Consider the following 22084-nt stretch of genomic DNA (forward strand, 5'->3'; position numbering starts at 1 on the left):
TATCAATGATAGATTACCTAAACGTTTATTTGTTTTTTTTTAATATCCTTTCCTGAGATATAATTGTCTTTAATGTCTCTCAAAATGAAAGATAAAAAAAATGATCCCAGAGAAAATATTAATAATGGAACAAGTGAGTAATTAATGTTCAAAAAACGAGTTGTTAAATCTGTAAAAATACAGAAAAGTATGCAGGAAGTTAGTTTTGCAGAAAACAAATAAATAAATAGGTCGATGTGGTTTGATTGGCGATAGTGTTTTATAATTGTTGTTGGGAAAATGGCTGAATTCCCGGAATGAGCAATAGAAACAAGTAGATACCCCAGAATATATTGACAAATAGATATACTTTCAATAATGGGAAACATTAATAGTATAATTCCAATTAACAAAATAATTGATAAAATACAAATGCAATTAAAGTAACCTGCCAGCTGGCCAAAAACACCCCAAAACACCCTAAATAATGTTTGCAGAATCATTACAATACAAGAAACTCTTGTTAACTGTAAATCTCCAAGATTGGTGTTAACCATCCCATGGATTTTCCAAAATAATTGAATATACTCAATGCAAGGCCATGTGAGAAATGTAATTAACCAAAGCACAATAAATGGTTCAGATATATAGATTCGGTTTGTAAAATAGTATCTTTTATCTGAAATATATTCTTCTTGTTTTTCTTTTATTTTTAGATCTTTGTTACCTATGATTAATAGATTTGTAATGCCTATAGTTTGGAAAATTACTGATAATAAAAAAGTTAACTTTAACAATTTTGGAACTTTTTCCAAAACAACTAAACTATTAAAAAGTTTATTACCACTGAATACATAATAATTGCTTGAGTTATTTGGATTAACAAATGAAGATTGAAAAGAAGGTATTATTGACATTGATGCCCCTCTAAATAACCAAAGCAAACCAATTATTTTTGAACGAGAATTTTTTGAGTAATGGCTAACCAAAAATTCAATTGTGGATGCAAAAAGTAACCCATTCCCAAAGGCGTATAAGATGGAATAACCAATTAAGTAAAGCAAATAGTTTTCCAAAAATAAATATGATATTAATAACCCAAAATTGCACGAAAAAAATCCAATAATCAAACAATAAGGAATTCCAATAGTGCGTTCAATACTTAAATACAAATAGTTTGCTCCACCTTGAAACAATACAAAAAAACATTCAATCCAACAAATCATTCCAATACGTAAGTTATGCTTCCCTTTTAGTGAGATATAACTTGTAATATACGGAATAGTATTTCCAAATGTGTTTGAGAAACCTAGAGACCAGTGAATCAGTGCACATCCGATTACTGGGGACCAAAAAATTTTATCCTTATTTAGCAGGTCTCTGATTAATACTCGAAAACTCATTGTATTTTAATTTAATCTCTCAAACATCTATATAAACTAAAGTAATATAATATTTCTAAACATATAATACTTTATTTGGTTTAATTAATCGCAATTTATTTTTTATTTTCCTCATGTAATTTCATTTTTTTATATTTCACATAGCCGGTACATACAATTTTCGTTTTAATACTAGCCGGTTCTAAAAAGAAAAAATTCAATAATTTTCAAGCAAAATGTTAAAATCATATAATCTAACAAACTGAATAATGACTGCAATTTTAAATATTTTCTGTGAAACTTAAACTATAACGAAAATCATTGTATTTATTCAAAATGAATGATAGCAGAAGGTTTATTTGGTGCATATTATTAAAAATAAGTATTGAAGATATTAATAGAAGGATCTCAATATATAATCTACTGCGGAATGCCGATAAAACTCTTATAAACCAAGTAAATTGTGACGTAGACCGCTGTGATTTGCCAACTGTCAACGATAAACTAAATTTAAAGCGATTGGTTATTTCAGTTTTTTCTTATCGAAAGGAACATTATTCTTACATTCAAGGTATTCATGAAATTGGAAAAGTATTTTTAACATTGTTCTATAAATACAAGAAATCCAATTTGTCAAATATTAAAAAAAAATTGTTCAAATTAGTCACGTCTTCTGATAAATTTGAAGTCGTTATTCTATGCAAAATTCTATTAAAGAAGTTCAATACAGAAAAAGGTAGAATGGATATCTGTTTTAAGACTTTTGATCGATTTCTTATGTTTTATTCAACCCCATACGTATACAAACCAGATAGTATAGCTCAAATAAATCTTGAATGCATTCTTTCAAAAATTGTGCTAGATATACTTTGTTTATTAAACCGAAGATCCCCTACTCTGTACAATTTGTTCACTAACTTAAAAGCGAAAGACGACAGAGAATCAAAAATCTGCATGTTCATTTTGCCGTGGATAATTACTTATTTTTCACATAAAATTTCTGTTAAAGAAAACAAATTAATATATTATATTTTTGATCATATTATTTCAAACCATCCACTTTATATCATTTTTCTTGTCGTAGAGATCATAATTCAATGTGAAACGAGGCTTTTTGATTATATAAAGCAAAACTTTGGATCAGAACTAACGCCAAACCTTATACAAAACGAAATATACCCTTTTGTTCACTTTTTTTTCCAAAACTTGGACATTTCAAATTTGAAATGGAAAGTAATAATAAACAACTCACACACGTATTTAACTAGTACTAGACTTAATCTTTTAAATAGCTGTTATTTGTGGGAAATTGAAAAAAAACGTAAAAGTAATTTGAGAATTGATATTCCTCCTATTCAGAAAATGAAAGAAATGCTGATCATATATTCAATGTTCATAGTATTGATTTTGAGTTTATTAGTTTCCATATATATTGGTAAATTCGATTTTTTGAAAACAATTACTTAAAAAAAAAAAAAAAGCTCTAACCCTTATTTCTTTACTTCTTTTCTAAACAGCTTGTAAATAAGTGTTAATCAAAGAAGTATTTCTTTTCTTATTTTAATAATTGTTTTTTTTAAAGAAATGGACGAAAGAATATTACAAAAATACAGGGTACAAGTTTTTGAATGGGGAAAGTGCTTCGATAAAATGTTCGAGGCATTAAAGTCATTAATTTACCTTTTAGAATTTGAGAATTTTGAATTTGATGAAGAAGAAAGGCACTTGTTGGGACTATGTATTAAGAATAAAATTTCAGATTATAGATATATGATCAGTCTAGTATTACAGGAACAAGCAAAACAACTGAATAGTAATGTTGAACTTGTAAAAATGTGCAATGAGTATGTTTTTTCACTTAGAAAAGATATTAAAGCATTTTTACAATCAGCTGATGATGCTGTAGATCGCTTGGTTGTGAAATCGTTTGTTGGTAAATTCTTTAAGCGAAAGGTAAAGTCTGATATATCAAGATATAAACTTGAATTTGGACTATGCAGCCTAGAAGATTCAAAGAAAATGCATCAAGAGATCTGCAAATTGCTATTTGAAGACCCAGATAAAATAGGGCAATTGTCCTTGGGAGTTATACAGAGTTTCGCATCCATTTTTTCGGAGAAATATGGCGAAAAAAAACAGACGGTTGAAATGTTAAATTCTGTCAGAAAGATACTCGAGATCCAAATAAAAGAGCAAGAGAATATGGACAAAAAGGCTCAAATGGAAGTTTATTTGCAAGGGATTAAGGATTGTATTGAAAAATGGAAGTAAAAATATTTATTCTCTTTGTATTTCAAAACTTAATACAGTGGGGTGACCGCCCGAGCTATCTACTAGTTTTCAATGCATTGAGTTAAAAATAAAATTGAAATTTTAAGAGTGAGGGGATCTTCCCGGTACATGTATACAGTAAAAAAACCAATAGAATTTATTCAATAACTTATTTTTCTAATTTAAACCGTTTCAAAGATTTAGAAAAAAAAACAAGGGGAAATAGAGTCTGTGTAACTCATAATTTTAAGACTCAAGTCCTGAGCTTATTTAAGTTAAAGGGGAATCAATAATATCTAATCTCTTTCAATTTTAACGTCACTAAGCACTGATATAGCGTATTTTCATATTATTTTAGTGTTTATTTCTAATAATGCAACAAAATAAACAAACTGGGAGTGGAATTGGGCACTTTCATTCGTCGCTCAAGAATGTCGAAGTGCAGAACCAGATCACATGTGCATCATATAAGCAACAGTGGATTGCAAAGGTAGCCAGAGTTCCACCTAGAAAAGTTCACGCAACCGAGATTTCCAGAATAAAAAATAGGCTTTTTGCTTTTAATCAAAGAAATTGTGCGCTATCAATTGGGACAATGGTTGGGAGTTTTAAATATATTTGTTCTTGGGCTAAGCTTCTTGGCTTAACTATTTCGTCATTTCTATTTATATGGGCGTTATATTGCTTTTCAATTATAAAATATTTGAAAGGAGACCAACATATTGAATACTTTTATACAAACCTACTATGTTTAATAATATCGTTAATATCTTTTGCAATGTTATCTACGTCTCTCATTATTCCAAATTTAACAGCAATCAACTTAAATTCGATGGAAAGCTCGTTGCTGACAAGTTCAGGTGTAGCAACTCGAAATTTAATTTCATGCAAAACATTATCAACGCTTTATTTGATCATTTCGCTTTTATCCATTTTCCCGGCATCACTGCTCCAAATGGAATCTTATCATTTTACTATTAAAATACTTTCAGTGATACTTGCCACCCATTTTGCACCTTCAATTTTGTTCTATATTGCTTATTTACGTGGTGAAGATAGTTGTGTTGATGACAGAAATATTCATACCCAAATATAGCTATAATCTTACATTGATTATTTTGAATTAGAAAATACTTATAATAACCACATTTATTTCTTCAATAAATCTTTATGTTTAAAAATTTTGAATGTTCGCATTAGATTGACTAGTTTTTCCTGAACGTTCTATAATTTCTGAGAGCGTTTCTTTTCAGCTGCGAATATCTTCCGCGGTTCAATTTGATATTAAAGATAACTTAAATATATGGTTTCGCTTTGATTGATCTATATTCATGGCAAAACGTAAGTATTCTTCTGATTTAGTTTCAGGTGTAATAAATGACTTTATAGATAAAAAAAGACGTAAGAATTGCTCTGATGATGATGACTGTAAGTAGTTAGCAGACTTTAACATTTTTTTTCACCATCTATTCCTACTAGCTGAGGACTATATGGACGATTCTTTTCGGAAAAACTCAAGTACGAGTATTAGTAATAATGAAAAGGAACGAAAGGAGATTTCATTAGTGTTGGCAGAAGATGATCAAGACAATGAAAGGTGAGTAAATTAATTAGATCTGTATTATCCAAATGAAACAATTTTTATAGAAAGGTTAGATGGTCAAATATTACAATAGGTCCTTCAAAAACACCTCCAAAAAAATTTTGTGTCATATGCGGTTTTATTGGTAAATATAAATGTTACAAATGCTTTAAGTGCAGACCCAACTCTATCGTAAGATATGTTTGCTCTCAAAAGTGTGACTTGATACACAAAGAAATCGATTGTTGTAAACCCAAGAATCTTTTTATTTGGTAAAAAAATTAATTAATTTCACACACATTTCTTGCGATTCGAGTTTAGTCTCGACACATTCAGCTGCAACTTGGTTCGTTTATTTTTATTAGAATTTACTTGAGAGTAATCAGCTTTATTTTGGGATTCAGCCCTATCAATCTTACCATTGTCTGCTTTACTTGAAATCATTATCTTTCTCAAGTCTCTATTTGTTAGAATTTCAAGATATGTTTTTTTAAACTCGTTGTAATTTATTGATAAATCCCAGTTCAATATTTTCAAAATGTGGTACTCCAGCATTAACATCTCCCATTGTGGTACACCGCCAATATGTGCCCAAAACTTGATTCCGTATTGTACATCATACATAAGTTTGTATGTTAATAATGCAGCGGCCAAAACGAGCCTGTGTGCAGTCAAGGATGTAACATTCAATGCACCTTTGGATTTTTCAATAACTCTTCTTATTAAAATAACCATAACACAAAAATCGACTGGTGTCAAAGACACAAATTTTACAATTCTACTAATGAAGTAATCACCTATGGATATTTTTGGAGTTGCAAGTGAATGAAATGGAGTAATTATTTTCTTATTTTCTTCAGTTCTATTATTGATTTTGTCAATTTCCATTATGACGCATTTCTTTATATCTTTTTCTACTTTTTCATATTCTGACCAGGAGTTATTCATCCAATTTAAAATTTGTGAATTTGAAAGGGGATAGCTTCTATAATTAAATTGTGAATTTTGATTACCTTCATAAAGTTTATTTTTATCTTTTCCACAATTTACAGACTTTCTAAATATTGCATTATGTAAATCTTTTTTCATATTGCTTTCATTGAATCTTTTAATTTCTTTCACAGAAAGACCACAAATCTTTCCTTCCTCAAGATTTTCTGGTTCGTATGATGAAGATTTCGCAGTTGTACTTTCAAATAAATCGGTGTTATTAACCAGTAATGACAACTCATCATTTGAATTATTCCTAGTTGATGCTTCAGACGGTTTATTCCAATATTTCCACAATGCTGTTCCACTTTTTTTACTATAACTCAAACAGCTCTTAGGATCAGATTTTCTATCGTTTTTATATCCAAATTTACCTGAGATATTTTCATTCAAATTTCTTTCATTACTTTCAAAGAGCGTCAAGTTACTAATTAGTCTTGTCATAGAACCTAGTAACATTTATTTAGAAACAAACAAAAACTAAAGATTAAACCTTAATAAACGAAACTTTTTTTTTAATTCAAGATTATGTTCTAAATTTATAAAGATAACTTTAAAATCCCTAACGTGTTATGGGAAAAAAAAAATATGCCTGACCCAATAAATAATGTATCAATTTTACTCGCTGAATAAATTGTGTAATATTTTTAACCATAATTGCGATCGTGATTTGAATCAATAAATAATTGCTTAGAGGTTCATATCATGGTTCGTCACACCACTTATTCTCTTCTCTTATTGCAGATTCCTCTTCTGGAGTGAAATCATTTTCTATATTGAATATTTGGCGTATTTCTTCTGCTTTCTTTCCTTTAATCATAGTCGCAACTTTAGCACAAGAAAGGTCCAATAAAGGCTTAATATCCAGGTAATTTGCTGCCTAAAAAATAATCGAAATGTTAATAAATATCAGCTAAACTTACCAGCATGAGCTCAAACAAAAACTCTTGTTGAATATTTACAAACTCTTCATCCCATTCACACACTATGTTAGATAAACTATTGCTTCTTAGTGGTTTCGGGATCTCTTTTGAAGGATTGTCAACGTGATATTCACAATAGTCAAGCACTTTACGTAGAACATCTCCTCTTACATTTGGGAGTGGAACAGGATCATCAATGCCAACATCTGATTTTTTAAATAATTAGAAATCGAAAAATTGTCTCAAAAATTATAAATACATACCTTCTATTATATTTCTCACTAATGTTGATGCTGTTGCTACACGCACATCAACTGCAAATTCCTCTCCTTCAGAGCTGACTAATCTTACTTTTGGGAAAATCATAATAAATTATTATTATTGATTAAATGAATGACGCGGTAAGTTGCTTCGACTGAAAATGTAGTTAAAAAGTCAGGATTTTGTGAAAAAAAAATGATAACCTATCTATCGCTATTATTTAGGTCGACTGCATTTAATATCAATATAATAGATGAACTTATATAGAATTTCTAAACTAAACATCTGAGTCATACAAGGTTTTCCCGACGATCATATAAGACTTATCTGACAATCTAATTACTTCATTACCAAATCCGCACAATGCACCTACTATGACTCCAATCGTATAGCAATAATGTTTTTGCTTCATTAACGAGATGTTGACATAGTGAATCTGTTCGTGCGTGTCTTCAACAAGTCCAAATAAGAATCCGAAAATAATTCCAATAAATAATGAAGAGCAAATTACAAATATTATTTGAGCCTTTGAATTAACCAACAATGGGCTATCATTACTTGCAATAAAGCCGGAAATGTAATTAACAACATCTACAAGAGAAAACGCAACTGCGAATGAAATAGAAAGACCGAGAACGGTATAAATTGGTACTCTAACAACTGATTTCATTCCAAGGAACCAATCATTTTCAAGAATAAAGCAGATAAAACCAGAAAATATGATCAGCGCAGCGAATGTTAATAGAAACGTTCGTTTATTTAAACCGTTCTCTTCATTTGGAATAATTGTTACATAAACTTTCCAAAATATTAATCCCCCAATTATTACGAATAGTAGACCAAAGTATGTGGAGAAAAAAGGTGACAAGCTTATTTCAACCAGAGTTGCATTAACCGTAGTTGAAACTATTAGACCCAACAATATCCCCACTACTGTACTAAGTAGGCCACGTTTAGAAAATGCTTCTTTATAGTTGAGGGATTCAAATGCTTCTAAGATTGAAGATGCCATCATTCCCCAAATTTTTCGAATAATTTATCTTACATTAATGAATGATTTAAAATCTCGTATATTAGGATGAGGGCTGAGCGAGAATAGAACTTTAATGGCGGCACGTCAGTTTTAGGGAGAATAAATATAAATTAATACTTGAAAGATGCTTTGAATCTTTAGCTATCTGTTTTTGGGTGCTTTACCCCATGAAACTGTCAGCTATTTTCGTATTTAATATATATATTCACCTTAGACTGTTTGTGCAAAAATACTTATTTTGAGGAATAAATACAATTTAACAAAAATAAAGAATCTTAAATATTAACAATAATAAAACAGGAATCTTAATTTGTATTACTATTTTTAATTTTATTTTTATTAAGTCATTTTCGTAAAACATAACAGTATGTTCACTGCATTAATTCTATTAATTTTTGATAAATCCCTCCTAAATTATGATATTTCTTAAATAGAGAATAATTTGACTCTAACATCGAGCAATCAATTCATTGGTTTTTTCTAATTCAGAAACTTTATACTATTTTACAGAATTACGTTATATTTAACTTAATTAATTTATTAGATCATAAGACCTCTCTTGTGCTAATTGAAAAGATTGATTGATTTTCCAGATTTTAGTGAATGTTCTATAACAGAAAAAAAAAGATGAAATAATTTCTTAATAGCAAATTATACCTATTGCTCAGAATATAAAATTGCTACACATACCGTTCCACTCAGAAGCTTACAGAACTTCAAGCATAAATAAACTCTGATAGCAACAACAGCTTTAATCGATTTCCCCACGAAAATTGAGTGTTAATTGCCACGAAAAATCGCAAAACAGGTACAGAGAATAAATTACGAACATCAAGGTGAAACAAACATTCATGAAGGAAAGTGACAAATAAGATGTTAATGACCTCGTATCTCTAGTACAATGTAATTAAGGATAAGACGCCTCAGTACTTATCCATTAATCAACATTTAGGAGATGTATCCACAATAAATGGAAAGGCAAATCTTGTCAAACTAAAAAAAAATAAAGATGACTTAATCAAGTCATCGGGATCTTTGTCTCATCTTACGTCTCTTTCTTTGGAGACGGCGAGTTCGCTTCTTCTTCCACTTCCATCGCATCTTTGCTCTAGCCTTCTTGTAACGGCTTGCTCCGTGACCCATTTTCTAAAGAATTCCCAAACTACAAAGAATTCGAAGTAAAGTAAATTTACTATCGAAGTAAGAAATATACGTATAGCACTGCGGTGTTATATAATTTTGTTTACGGCAACTTATACATAATAAATTTGCAGCATTGGCGTCTTAAAATGTCGCGCCATACCCTAAGACGAAGAGTGCGGTTTCTCAAAGCTTGGTTTACGAGTTAAGGTGTAGGAACCAACACTTCATGGAAAATGCTCAAGTTTTGCATTTTATTTTTATTTTGAATTCAGTATGAAACTAATAAGATCTAAAAGCTCACCGTTTTTAATATGAACCAGGTTAAACATCGAATTTGCTGTGATCTTTTGGAAAGAGAATTACCTTTTTTATTCTACAAAAATGCTCTTTCATTCGAGAGTCGGCCTAATGACAAAATTACTCCAGTCCAACTGTGCTATCCTGATCTGAGTATGACTCTTGGATTCCATCCCCATAATTTTGACACATCTCAATTGAATCTTGTTGAAAATGAAGGTATTTTCGACCGTCCTTCTATCATTTTTTCCACCGAAATTAAGGAATTTAATAATATCAGAGCAGATGTTTATCGTTGGGGAGCTTTGTATATGGTATGCACATCCTTATTACTTTTTTATATACTGAAAATTATTATGGAGAACCAAGTAAATGTTAACTACGTCATCGGTATTAAAATTAATAAATCAGCTTTCCATATTGTTTGTTTATTACTCTCTTTTTTCCCACTACTAGCTGTAACTGAAAGATGCCCATTTTTTATGATTATTTATAAAGCTTTATTTCCGTCAATACTTATCATTATATTTGTTTATTTTTTAAATGGAGTGTGGGATATATTGTTTATATTTTTTTTTTCGGTGGCTAGATTTTCTATATCATCTATTCAGTATAAAATGGTAAGTTGATTGTTTTCGTGATATCTAATGATGCACATATATAATCCATGTCCTCCGAATTTTTTTTGAGGAATTATCTTTTTACCATCTTTCGGCTGAAGTGTTCACGAAATTTCAAATTTCATAACTGCAAACAATCAGGTGTCTCACGCATTTGTTCTAGATTTAAGCAATATCTAAGTTTAATTTTTCACAAATATTTTTTTTTGTACAATTCTACTGTCTTTATTCTTAAATATAGTTTATTTAACTGAAGTAATAGCTATCTAATAGCTCAATTAACTCTATAGAGAGCTGCTTACCACTTTTGAGTGTTCAGCTTTCTAAATGGAGATGAATTGATTTCCCTAGTAACTACTTGCTTCTTGTTAAATAGAAAGTGGAAAATAGAAATTGAAAGAATAGCTAGGGAAGTAAATATCAGACATAAGTGTTGATTTATAATAATTGAATTTGAAAAAGCAAAATATTTTGAAGTCGTGATTTTTTGAGGCTCTTTTGCATCGTTAATATCTCTATTCTTGAGAATTATATCAATCAGGTGTTTTTCTCCATTGCAATTGAATTCTAACAAAATATAAAATGGTAAAATAGCACTTAAATCCGAAATAAATGTTTTAGTGACTCTGGAACTGTTTAAGATTTTGACTTCACCCTGGAGATCATTTTTAGTAAAATTTACTATATATTCGTCTGATATTTGGCTTCTAACCTTATAGGCAATAAGCTTTGTATTCTCATATCCGAACCAAAATAAAATTTGTATCGGGAATTCAAAATACTCTTTAGAATTAAAGGGAACTATAATTTCAATATGATGAGCATCGTTTACCCAACCCTGAATAAATGTTGATTTGTTTGAAAAGAGTGGAGAACTTAGTGATTTCAACAAAATTGGGTAGAAATGAACAGGTACAAGTTTTTGTAATTTTTTTGAAGATTTAAATTGCATTTGAATAATAAAACTGGTTTTGTTAACTTCTGATAAAATATACATTGAATTTTGAGTGTAATAACTACTTACAATTTCATTTTTTATTTCTATTGACAATTCACTATTGCGTGGAACCATATTACAAGAAGGAAGTAAAAATGGGCTATTGAGAATTGTTAGAGACCAAAAAGGAGTTGTTGTATATATTTTTTTTAAAATTGAGCTGTAAACTTCACAATTTATATTACTTAATGGAGAATTGTAGTAAATGTTATTGAAAAATTTATTAATAAACTCGTTATCATTAAAATATATAGAAAACGAAAATTGATTATTTATATGCAACTTATTATATTTCTTGTTAACAATCATAAAATCATTATTTTGAGTAAATTTTCCATTTAACGGTATTACTTTTAAGTTTATTTCAATAAGGTTTGGCAAACGTAGTCTGATAAATTTAATTGAACTGCTCATAGGAATAGCCAGCAATTCATTTTCAATTATTTTTACGGAATCGTAACTTGATAATAATTCCCAAGTTGAAATTTCAGTATTATATTCAAAATTATTGTTTTGTGAACTTTTATCGTTTTCATCCATACCAATCCAAATTATTCCATGATGAATATAGATAATAGATGAATATTTTATCAAAATTACCCAAAATTCAAAAGGATCAATTTTTTTATTAATAGACATACATACCAATTGTTTATTTGAATAGGAAATGTTTAAGTGATCAAATAACTCTGTTTGGATACGCTTTCCACGAATAATACCAATCAATGTTAATGGAATATTCAAAATTGTTGACAACTCTTTTTTAAGAAGATGTTCAGGATTTTTAAGTAATTTTTTTATTACCACACAAAAACTTAGTTGATCAGGAGTTGAATTTAATGCTTTCCATTTAATAGGGCTGAGGTGAAGCATCGAGCCTGCAAAGACCTCGAATTGATACTTTATTATTTTATCTGTAGAATTAATATTAGTTAAATTTGATTCATTCATATAAATGTTATATTCATCACCTTTAGCATTATTCGCGACACTCAACTTAAGGCAAAAGGGTTGAGATCCGATGAGTTTGTTTCCTTTTGAATATATTTGAATCATGAAACATGAATGTCTATAGTTTCTATATAACTCATTTCTAGAGTCCACTAATCCCCATGAGTTAATCTCTTCAATTAACTTCATTGATCGAGTTTCTGGATTTTGATGCAATAAAAACTGGCAGTTCACATTCAAGTTACTTTCTTCGAGAACTTTATTAACATATAGATTGTATTCTTTTATTAAAAATTCCTGAGTGGTATTTTGAACTGGAATCAAATATAAATTAATACCATTACAATAATTTGGGTTTGGAAATAGTCTGACCCCCATGGAATTAAAAAAAATAATTGAAAGCTTAGCTGAATAGTCATTGTATTTGCTTAATTCTACAACTACTATTTTTGGTTCTGATATAATAATAGGAGAGAGAGTAATAAAATTATCTGATTCCAATTCAAACCTCTTTTCTTCATTAAAAATAACAAAACTATTACTCGAATTCCAAGTATTCAAGTAAATCAGTTGTGAGTTGTTTGAATACTCAATATCTAATTTGTTATTGCTTTTAACTGCCACCTCCCTGGGTAGAACAAGATAATATAACGAGTCTTTAATTATCCAAATTCCATTTTCAACTGAATTAATGGCTTTGATAACATTAAGTTTTTGTGTTAATTCTAACTCTACTTTCTCTTTATTGCCAAAACTGCAACTCAACCTTATATTTAAATAAGATATTCCAATATTTGTAGGGTATAGTAAAGCTATATAGTCATACATTGAAATATTATTATACTTGTAGTCTTCAAGCAACATATTATTAATTTTAAAACTATTTATATGATTCTTACCAGTAACCCTTGATATACAGATTATATCATGATTTAATTCACATTTATTATTTCCAGAATCCTCTAAAATGTAATTGGAATTATTCAAGTTTTGGCTGATAGACCAACTAATTCGACACTTTGAAAATTTTGAGGGAAAGTATTGAGAGTGATGAAATTCTAAAGTCTGATCTTTATTACTTTTCCAAGTTCTTAATGTATACACTTTTGGATAGCCTAAATATAAATATTCAGATTCTGGAGAGAACAAGCTTATTCCATCAGGAATATCAACGTAAACAGTAATTAGTTTTGAAAATAACAATGCTTTGAAAGTATTTGTACCTTTATTTTCATTAGTTAAAAAACATCTTATTAATACTCTTTCTTTTCCTATTTCTCCAAGAGGTTCAATAACCAATCTTGTGTTATTTCTGATTAGTAAAATATCTTTATGGACATTTTTGTTTATCTTTTTTTCCAGTTGAACATCCCACTCTAGTTTCAAACTTTTAAATTCTCTAGGACCACCCTTAAAACCAATATGTAGTGGAGAACCATATGGAAATAATGAAAAAATATCCGTATTTGATTCCAGCTCAATTGATTCGTATACCTTTAAGTTTAAAGAATTTGAATACATTAATACATTTGAATTTAAATCCAATATTTTTGCAACTAGTTCAATATCGATATTTTTCTGCTTGATCTCCATAACTTGAAACACTGTAAAACTTAAATTTTTTATTCCAATAGAAAAATTATTCAAACTATTTTGTATTTGTTCTTCAAATTCTAAATCAGACTCATAAGTATTCTTTAATTTATATTCAATTTCAATTCTCAATTCACTATGCTGCCAAGGTTCTAAAGCCATACCTTGATCATCATACATTATTACAATTAATATTGATCTTGATTTATCATCAATTAGACAATACCCATTTATGCATGGCAAAGTATTGTAAATTTCTTTATTAGAATCAAAGTAATTTTTATATTCAGAAATCTCTGGTAGAGAAACGTACTTTCTGGGAATTTTTAAGTGATTTATATATCCACTATTTTGATCAGATACATTATTACAAGTAAAGTATGTTGTAAATGGTAATAACCCACTTTCTTTATTCATATCGTTTAATTTTACTCTATCCAACCAAACTAGATCCAATCTATTCAAATTATTAAATATCAATTCTTTTTTTAATAAATATTTTGGAAGAATTAATTGGTCTTCAATATAAACATTTATTTTTTTAGTTCCATTCTCATTTCTTGAAAAATGTTCTGAATCCAAACAAAAAGGGAAAATATTTAATCTGTCATGAAAGCGATGAAATAGGTCATTTTTTATTAAAAAGATATCTTCGCTTCTCATAATATCATTGCATAAACTATATTTGACAACTTTTTGATCATCGAAAAAAATTTTAAAATTATTTGTTCCATATATTACTCCAAATTGGTGTTGACCTTCAAGTAGGTTCCATGACCCAATGAAGTTAATTCCATCATTCTCATTTTCAGTTTGATGGTAATCTCTGAATTTCGTGTGTATATTCAACATTTGCGAAGAAATAAGAATAGGTGGTCTTGTAAAAATTCCCTTTGTAATAATACTAAATCTACTCGAATTAATATATGAATTATTTTCGTCAAAGTTATCCGGGCTGAATACTTCAAATTTGATATTAACGTCTTTCATGTAATATTCTGTTCCCAAGTTAATAGACAAATCTATAATGTTTTGATTAATTAGCTCATTCTCATCTAAAAAATCTATTGAATATTCATTAATATTTTCAATTTCCCACTTGATTTTAAATTTGTTGTATGATAGGAGCAAGTTATTATTTTTATCGTATGCTAAAGAAATAAATCTATGTCTTTTGTTAGAATTGAAATGAAATACCATACAATCATCGTTCCTCGTATTGCATGTATATTTTCCTATAATAGGGAACTGGTTAACCCAAAACATATTAATATGGTCAATGGATTTACAATAAATTTTTAGAACTGATTCGATTCTATAAACTTCTGACTTATATTCGTCGAAAATTGCCATTGCAAATTTAACAAAGCCAACTGCTAGTTCGCCATTGCATTCTATCAAAAACTTGTTTATTTCGTCTAACTGAGAAATTTGAATTGAAGGATGATCATCAATTTCCTTTTTTGTACCAACAAATTCTCTTTCCTCATTATCCATCAACAAAAATAATTTGAACTTAATAAATTCTATCGAAAAATTTGTTTTGTATTGATAATCATAGGGTCCGCCATGTAAGGTAAGCTCAATTTTACTAGATTTCTCAATATAAAAATCATTTGAAGGAGTGTTTGATGAATCAAAATAACTCAGTACAATCTCATTAATTATAGGGACAAATGAAATCTCTTGAAAAATAAATATAGTAAGACCAATATCAATAATTTTTCGTTTAATAATTTTTGAGTCATAAATGAATTCGACTCCAAACTCAATAAAATTGTCAAAAGCTAAAGTTCCATGTTTCTTTAATTCAATATTAACTTTTTGTTCACTTATATTCAATAGTATGGTATTCATATCGTAATTAGTAGCAAGTTGGTAATAAGATACAATTTTCAAACTATCTAAAATTAATAGACAATCTTGAGTACTCAAACCATTTGTATGTTTTGAATTTGATTGAAAATCGAGTAGATTCGCAACCTCTACTATTTCGCATGGATCATACAATTTCTTTATATCAAGAGTATCCAATTTATTAAACGAAAAATTATAAAGAGATGATTCAGACTGATAATCTAATAAATAACTGGAGTCTCTTATAGGTTCAGCTCTGACTTCAAGGCTTAATGAATTTTGAGATATTGAAGTATAAATGGTATTGTTATAAAACTTGCTGTTTGAAGAGAGTAGCTCTAAACTCAAGCCATTAATATATGCAACAAAAACAGGAATATTTAAGCCATAAACATTTTTAAAAGATTTACAACTTAATTGATCTTCGCTGGCATAGTGGTGGCTTACCCCAATATCATATACAATAACATTAAATGACCCTGTAATATAGTTTGTCTTTAATAATCCTGTATGAAAATCAATTATTGCTATTGATGGGTTAGATGAGCAAAAAAAAAATGGCCCTTTTCCACCAGTGATGTTTTCTTTTATATCTATTTTTTGTTCTCCAGGATATAGAACAAGTGGTAGATTAGAAAAGATTGTACCAATATCTTTAACAATGTCTATTTTTAGTGATGCAGTAATTTTGGTTAATTTGCTTTGCCCATTCAGTTTTGAATAGTTCATTTCGCCTATTGAATCTAGAACAACAAATAATTCACTCGAACCTACTGAATTCCCTGTAATTTCTAAAAAACCACTAGTAGATTTTTTTATATTATACTCAGTCTGGAATGGGGCTATATTTATTGAGCTGCAACCTTTTTTACAAACAACATTAAAGTTTGAGTTAATTGGAACGTGTAAAAACTCTCTCTTATAATTAAACAATTTTAATTGGAGAAAAACAGTCTTGTTCTCAACAATTGTTAATTCGTTATTTTGCAATATTCTATTGAAAAATCCGGACCTTTCAGCCAATTGTTCCCCTTCTATAAAATATAATTGAACGAACTCATCAAAATTATTCTGTGAAAATACTAAACTCATGTCTTGAACAGCAAACACAATTTCTTTAGGGAATGATAAGTATATCATACTGGTAAAGAAGCTTCCATCAACTCTTCTATCCATACAAGTTGCCGAAATTAGAAATTCAGCCTCAGCATCTTGATCGTTATAATTATTAATTATTAACTTATTATCTTCAACTATTTGAGCTTCTACCTCAATATTCTGATCAATTTTACAAAAATGAAATTCCTTTCTAAAAAAATTTATATAGTTTGCTGACCCTTCTTTCACTAAGTGTATTTGATAAAGCGATCCAAAGGGAGCTTTTCTTACATATGGGATAATTTTAAATGGATCCTCAACATACATAGTAACTGATGAGCTGATTATTATGTAATCATCTTCAATAATTTTCACGTATACATTTACAGATCCAACTTTAGATCCAGTAACCAAAATTTGGCTTCCATCATTTTTCTCTGATATTATGTTATCATTTTCCAACTCCCAAACAATCTTTAGTCCACTTAATGATGTGAAGGTATTATGTTCATTGTCAAACCCAATTGCATATAAGTTTTCAAGTGAGCCCAGCCTAATTCTTTTTGAACTAGTGCTAATTTTTATACTCTCAACCTTTGCAATGTGAATCTCACTACGTAAATTCTCCCCCGTATAAATATCTGATGCAATAATAGTAAAAATTCCTCTTAAATTCATATGAGGCCATTTTGGATTTACATTTACGACATCAGTACAATAATTTCCAAACTCGTCAGTTCTTACAACCAAGCCATTAACTGTTAAAAATTCATCTTCAAATTTCCAATTATAACAACCACGGCTCACTCTAATCTCAATATTAGACTTATTATTTAACGTCCAAGGTAAAAGTGCCAACGTAGGATCTATTTTATTATTTGAATTAGAACTCACACATAAAAATGAGTTAATATAGAGAAAGATAACCACAAATAGTATAATATATTCCTTCTTAGGAAAGATCATATTACAGTGAAACGATGGATTTCATGAATGGTTATACAAGTATTGAGGATTACCTCAAGTAAAACATCAACAATATGCATATATTAAAAGAAAAGATCACCGGTACCGCGTGCGCCTACATTTGCGGTACCGGTATTGAGACAATCAAAGAGACACGCTCTAAATATAATAATAAATAATACATTTTACCAAATTAAAATAGATTATTAAAAAAGGCCGGACTCAATACTAAAAACCAAACTAAATCACAACCTTTTTTAAAAAAACAGGATTGAGTCGTTTTTGTTTCTCAAATGAAATCTCAAATAAAGAAAAAGAGTTTTAATAACAAGACAACTGAACCCGTAAGACTATACTCTAAAGCAATTGTTACGGGCTACAAAAGGTCTAAGGTCAATCAAACCCCAAGCATCTCTCTATTGAAAATAGAAGGTGTTAAAACTAAGGAAGACGCGAAATTTTATTTGGGAAAAAGATGTGCATATATCTACAAGGCCAAGACAATAAAGAATGGCACAAAGTTCAGAGTGATACAAGGTTTGATTAGAAGAAGTTATGGTAACAGTGGTGCGGTATGTGCCAAGTTCAGGAAAGCACTGCCACCTAGTAGCTTTGGTGGTAGGGTGCGAGTTTTCCTTTTTCCAAGCAACATTTAATCTGAATTGACAAACTACTCACAGGATCAATCACATTAAAAATGAATATCTGAAAATTACTTTTGTTTGTGATTTAAATTACTATGAGACAAAACAAACTCTACAGTTGAACGACGCATATACTATGTACTGTGCAATTATGTATAACTCTTACAGACATTCGCTGTAATTTGCGATATTCTTTTATAATTGATCATTAACTGCAATATATGATAATATAGATATTTAGGAGCTGTTAATTCTGTTAACTTGGTATCGTTACTTTTTATGGTCGAGTATTCATCTAATAGCGTCCTTCAATCATTCAAATGATGATTTAACGAATTTATCGATTATTTCGCATATAGTGTCGTCGTAATGGGGTGATTCCAATTCGAAATGCCCGACTTTGGGTATAATTTCAACCTGTTTAGGATCGCAACAACTAGAAAAACAGTTAGAAATAGTTTTTTTTTCGAGAATGATACTTACTCGTGCATTTTGTTTTTCAAAACGTCAATGGAAGTGAATCCATCAGAATCTCCCGTAATAAACAATTTGTGTTTTTTCGATTTAAGAATATTGTTGAAGTGCTGTCTAAATAACAGAGATGGCCAAAATCCAAATACATATCCTATTCCAACATATCCAATAACATTTTCACATTCATCAACCGCTGAGCCTGCAATTGGAGCACCTGCAGAAGACCCAATTAAAATGACTTTAATGTCGCTATTTTTTCGTTTAATATCATGACATATGGAAATTACATCAAGGACTTCATTATTTCCAAAAACAGACTTGTATCCTGTTGATTTGCCAATCCCTCTGTGATCAAAAATTATACTACCATACCCTTTATCTGCTAAACTCAAAGCTAGTCCAAGCATATTAGAACTACTACCACCCATTATCCCATATGGATGAACTAGCACAAAAACTATACTTTCTATTCTAGTTATTGAAACTTTTGACGGAATATTACCAAAACTTCTGCAACTTAATTTCACTCCGTCATTTGTATAAATTGAAAATTGCTTCGGATACAAGCTTGAGTTTTCATGAGACATTAATATACAATATTTATCAAAAAGTGCTATTATCACCTAATAATTTGGTAATTCCTGCTAATTTTATTTTTGAGATCCCATAACTATTATTAGATTCATTCAAGTTCTTCTCAATAGCGGGAATCACCAATGCCTGTAAAATAAGTAAAATAGTTTCTTTTAGATCCGGCATTTTTAAAACAACAGAAAATAACTCCAAAATAAATTCATCTTTCTCAGTTTTATTTTTTTCCATCAACATTAATATTATTAATTCTTTTAGAAATAAACCAATAGATCCTGCCAATGCATGAGCGTCGTTAACCTTGATAAATCTAATAATCCTCAAATCGAAAATCCGACCAAAAATGCAGTCCTTCACTAATTGACTAAAAATCATAATTTTCCTTATATTAAATGTATCTAATATTCCAAGTTTCTGGGAAAAACACTTAACGATTTCGTTGTTTATTTTTTTTGAAATAACTGTGGGAAGTTGAGTTAATCCTTTCAGTACTTTGTAATAATATGGATTATAAACATGCTCAGATAATGAGGAAATAACAATCATATTGGTTACTGAGCTTAAATAAGTCTTTGATTGAGTAAGATTTAATGAAGCCAATCTATTTATCGCATCAAATTCATCTATTGCGCCTATTAATGCAACAAAAATACTTTTTTGTATATCAGAGGTGAATCTCATTTTTGAAGCCAAGCCCAGCAACTTATCATTGGTGATAACACTATTGGTAGTTTCAATTTCTTTATAAATAACATGTTTTGGATTCAATTGTTTGAGACCTAAATTATAAAAACCGATTAATTGATTAACTGTATCATTTTCTTGTTGACTTTTAATATATCTTAAAAATAAATTTTTGTTCTCTTCTTGCCATATGTATTCAATTAAAGTTTTAGGATATGACACTATTTCTAGTCTGCCTGAATTTAAAACTTCTTTCTTGCCATTTCGCATAACTTGAATATGCTTCAATAAAGCACAATTTAGTGACCAGCTGTGTACAATATTAAGTTGTCTCTCAATTATTCCTTCTCTTCTTCTCAATCTTTGACTTAGTGTTTGATTTTTCAAACTGTCTCTCCACTCATTCAACTCTTCAATAATAAATCTAAATTTTAATGGGTTTACAAAAACATTTGGATGGTTTTGTTCAATCTCGTTTTTTAACTGGAGTTCAAAATCATAGTCTTTTGAAATTTCCGATCCAATGCTTTCAATTATATTCTCGTATACAGAATTACTTTCTTCCTTTATATAAAATGCAGATCCTCTAATGATAGTTAATACATTATCAAAAAAGCATTCCCAGTAAATTATATTGGATTTTGAATACTTATATCTATTTATCCCTGCGTCGATAAAATTTTCAATTACCAACGAAGATGCAAAACCGCATCTGTAAATAGTTGTCAATGAAATTGCAATATGCCTCAAAATAATCTTATTGTTATATTTTTCTATGCTTGATCCAAAACTCTGTAAAATTTTACTCAAAGTTTCATTGTATATTTTGTTCAAAACAATTATTAGCCTTTGGTTAAAACTACCCTCTAATAAAATTCCAACAGAAGAAATCAATGCGGAATATACCGTATTTAATGAAACCGTATTTTGTGGTTGAAAAATGCAATTTTGTATAAATAACATGATTAATTCGCTCTCAATAATGTCAGTAATTGCAATTAGTCTATGAACTGTGTAATGATCATTGCAGAAATAGCCCAGCGCTGTTCTAATGGATTCTTTTCTTAATTTAAACAAATGATCGTCTCTAAAGCTGCGGTTATTATAAGCTGATCTTACTGTGGAGTTAGTTAATTCAATTAACTTTTCCAAAATTAAAGTCATATTTCCTTCACTCAATCTATTTAAAAACCCTTGAGCTTTTTGTCTAAACTCATTTTGCCAATTTAATGATTCATAGTTTGATTGGAAAAAAGGCTCGAATTTGCAAGGTTTAATATAACCTTTGTTTCTTAAATTTTTTTTAAGATAGGATTTTGACTCATTTTCAATTTTTTTTTTCTTGTAAACATCCGTTAATATTCCATCTATTAAATTCATGAAACCTCCAATTCCTTCTTCTTTCTCTATTTTTTTGTATAGTGCCTTGCGTTTTTTTTCAATACATATTTCAGAAGTCCCTTGACTTTTTATTATTCCAAGTTTTTTCTCTAGAAGGATAATATCTTCGTTATTTTCATCTTCCGTATTAAAATAATTCATTGGATAAAATCAACTTATAAATCTCTGAATTTATAGTTCTTAAATTATTCAATAAATACATGCCAAATACATTAATGAATATTTAGATCTGTTGTAAAACTAATCTTTCTGTTCTGAATCACACAACTAAATTGATTGTCAAAAAGTAAATTACTTCGGTACCCTAAAAGGCGGGAATAATAAATAATTCAATTTTAGAATTATTT

The 22084-nt window shown here is 29.2% G+C and overlaps 12 protein-coding genes across 12 annotated transcripts; 6 read left to right on the forward strand and 6 right to left on the reverse strand.

The window, feature by feature from the left end:
- Positions 1-17: 17 nt before the first annotated feature.
- ELE39_001130 (membrane associated transporter) lies at positions 18-1382 on the reverse strand (the record flags this gene model as incomplete). Its single annotated transcript, XM_067344169.1, has 1 exon — positions 18-1382. The coding sequence occupies one exon, from the start codon at positions 1380-1382 to the stop codon at positions 18-20; it is 1365 nt and encodes a 454-aa protein (XP_067200207.1).
- A 315-nt stretch (positions 1383-1697) lies between these two features.
- Positions 1698-2828, forward strand: ELE39_001131 (TBC domain (small GTpase GAP); the record flags this gene model as incomplete). The annotated part of the gene is made up of 1 exon (XM_067344170.1): positions 1698-2828. The coding sequence occupies one exon, from the start codon at positions 1698-1700 to the stop codon at positions 2826-2828; it is 1131 nt and encodes a 376-aa protein (XP_067200208.1).
- A 117-nt stretch (positions 2829-2945) lies between these two features.
- On the forward strand, positions 2946-3632 carry ELE39_001132 (14-3-3 domain containing; the record flags this gene model as incomplete). Its single annotated transcript, XM_067344171.1, has 1 exon — positions 2946-3632. One exon carries the CDS (start codon positions 2946-2948, stop codon positions 3630-3632), a length of 687 nt encoding a protein of 228 aa, XP_067200209.1.
- Positions 3633-4005: 373 nt separating this feature from the next.
- ELE39_001133 (uncharacterized protein) lies at positions 4006-4728 on the forward strand (the record flags this gene model as incomplete). Its single annotated transcript, XM_067344172.1, has 1 exon — positions 4006-4728. One exon carries the CDS (start codon positions 4006-4008, stop codon positions 4726-4728), a length of 723 nt encoding a protein of 240 aa, XP_067200210.1.
- A 235-nt stretch (positions 4729-4963) lies between these two features.
- On the forward strand, positions 4964-5233 carry ELE39_001134 (uncharacterized protein; the record flags this gene model as incomplete). Its single annotated transcript, XM_067344173.1, has 2 exons — positions 4964-5060; positions 5112-5233. The coding sequence occupies 2 exons, from the start codon at positions 4964-4966 to the stop codon at positions 5231-5233; spliced, it is 219 nt and encodes a 72-aa protein (XP_067200211.1).
- A 272-nt stretch (positions 5234-5505) lies between these two features.
- On the reverse strand, positions 5506-6663 carry ELE39_001135 (cyclin cyclin; the record flags this gene model as incomplete). The annotated part of the gene is made up of 1 exon (XM_067344174.1): positions 5506-6663. One exon carries the CDS (start codon positions 6661-6663, stop codon positions 5506-5508), a length of 1158 nt encoding a protein of 385 aa, XP_067200212.1.
- A 244-nt stretch (positions 6664-6907) lies between these two features.
- On the reverse strand, positions 6908-7493 carry ELE39_001136 (Skp1 family; the record flags this gene model as incomplete). Its single annotated transcript, XM_067344175.1, has 3 exons — positions 6908-7084; positions 7128-7333; positions 7391-7493. 3 exons carry the CDS (start codon positions 7491-7493, stop codon positions 6908-6910), a joined length of 486 nt encoding a protein of 161 aa, XP_067200213.1.
- Positions 7494-7665: 172 nt separating this feature from the next.
- On the reverse strand, positions 7666-8400 carry ELE39_001137 (uncharacterized protein; the record flags this gene model as incomplete). The annotated part of the gene is made up of 1 exon (XM_067344176.1): positions 7666-8400. The coding sequence occupies one exon, from the start codon at positions 8398-8400 to the stop codon at positions 7666-7668; it is 735 nt and encodes a 244-aa protein (XP_067200214.1).
- A 1475-nt stretch (positions 8401-9875) lies between these two features.
- ELE39_001138 (uncharacterized protein) lies at positions 9876-10490 on the forward strand (the record flags this gene model as incomplete). The annotated part of the gene is made up of 1 exon (XM_067344177.1): positions 9876-10490. One exon carries the CDS (start codon positions 9876-9878, stop codon positions 10488-10490), a length of 615 nt encoding a protein of 204 aa, XP_067200215.1.
- A 289-nt stretch (positions 10491-10779) lies between these two features.
- ELE39_001140 (large membrane with signal peptide and transmembrane domain) lies at positions 10780-17943 on the reverse strand (the record flags this gene model as incomplete). Its single annotated transcript, XM_067344179.1, has 1 exon — positions 10780-17943. One exon carries the CDS (start codon positions 17941-17943, stop codon positions 10780-10782), a length of 7164 nt encoding a protein of 2387 aa, XP_067200217.1.
- Positions 17944-18236: 293 nt separating this feature from the next.
- Positions 18237-18599, forward strand: ELE39_001141 (60s ribosomal L33-A; the record flags this gene model as incomplete). The annotated part of the gene is made up of 1 exon (XM_067344180.1): positions 18237-18599. One exon carries the CDS (start codon positions 18237-18239, stop codon positions 18597-18599), a length of 363 nt encoding a protein of 120 aa, XP_067200218.1.
- A 300-nt stretch (positions 18600-18899) lies between these two features.
- ELE39_001142 (Sgd1p NIC plus MI domains containing involved in RNA metabolism) lies at positions 18900-21878 on the reverse strand (the record flags this gene model as incomplete). Its single annotated transcript, XM_067344181.1, has 3 exons — positions 18900-19023; positions 19071-19674; positions 19733-21878. The coding sequence occupies 3 exons, from the start codon at positions 21876-21878 to the stop codon at positions 18900-18902; spliced, it is 2874 nt and encodes a 957-aa protein (XP_067200219.1).
- Positions 21879-22084: the final 206 nt, after the last annotated feature.

The sequence above is a fragment of the Cryptosporidium sp. chipmunk genotype I genome, assembly GCF_004936735.1.
Source record: "Cryptosporidium sp. chipmunk genotype I strain 37763 chromosome Unknown contig_17, whole genome shotgun sequence".
In the NCBI taxonomy this organism is placed as follows: domain Eukaryota; phylum Apicomplexa; class Conoidasida; order Eucoccidiorida; family Cryptosporidiidae; genus Cryptosporidium; species Cryptosporidium sp. chipmunk genotype I.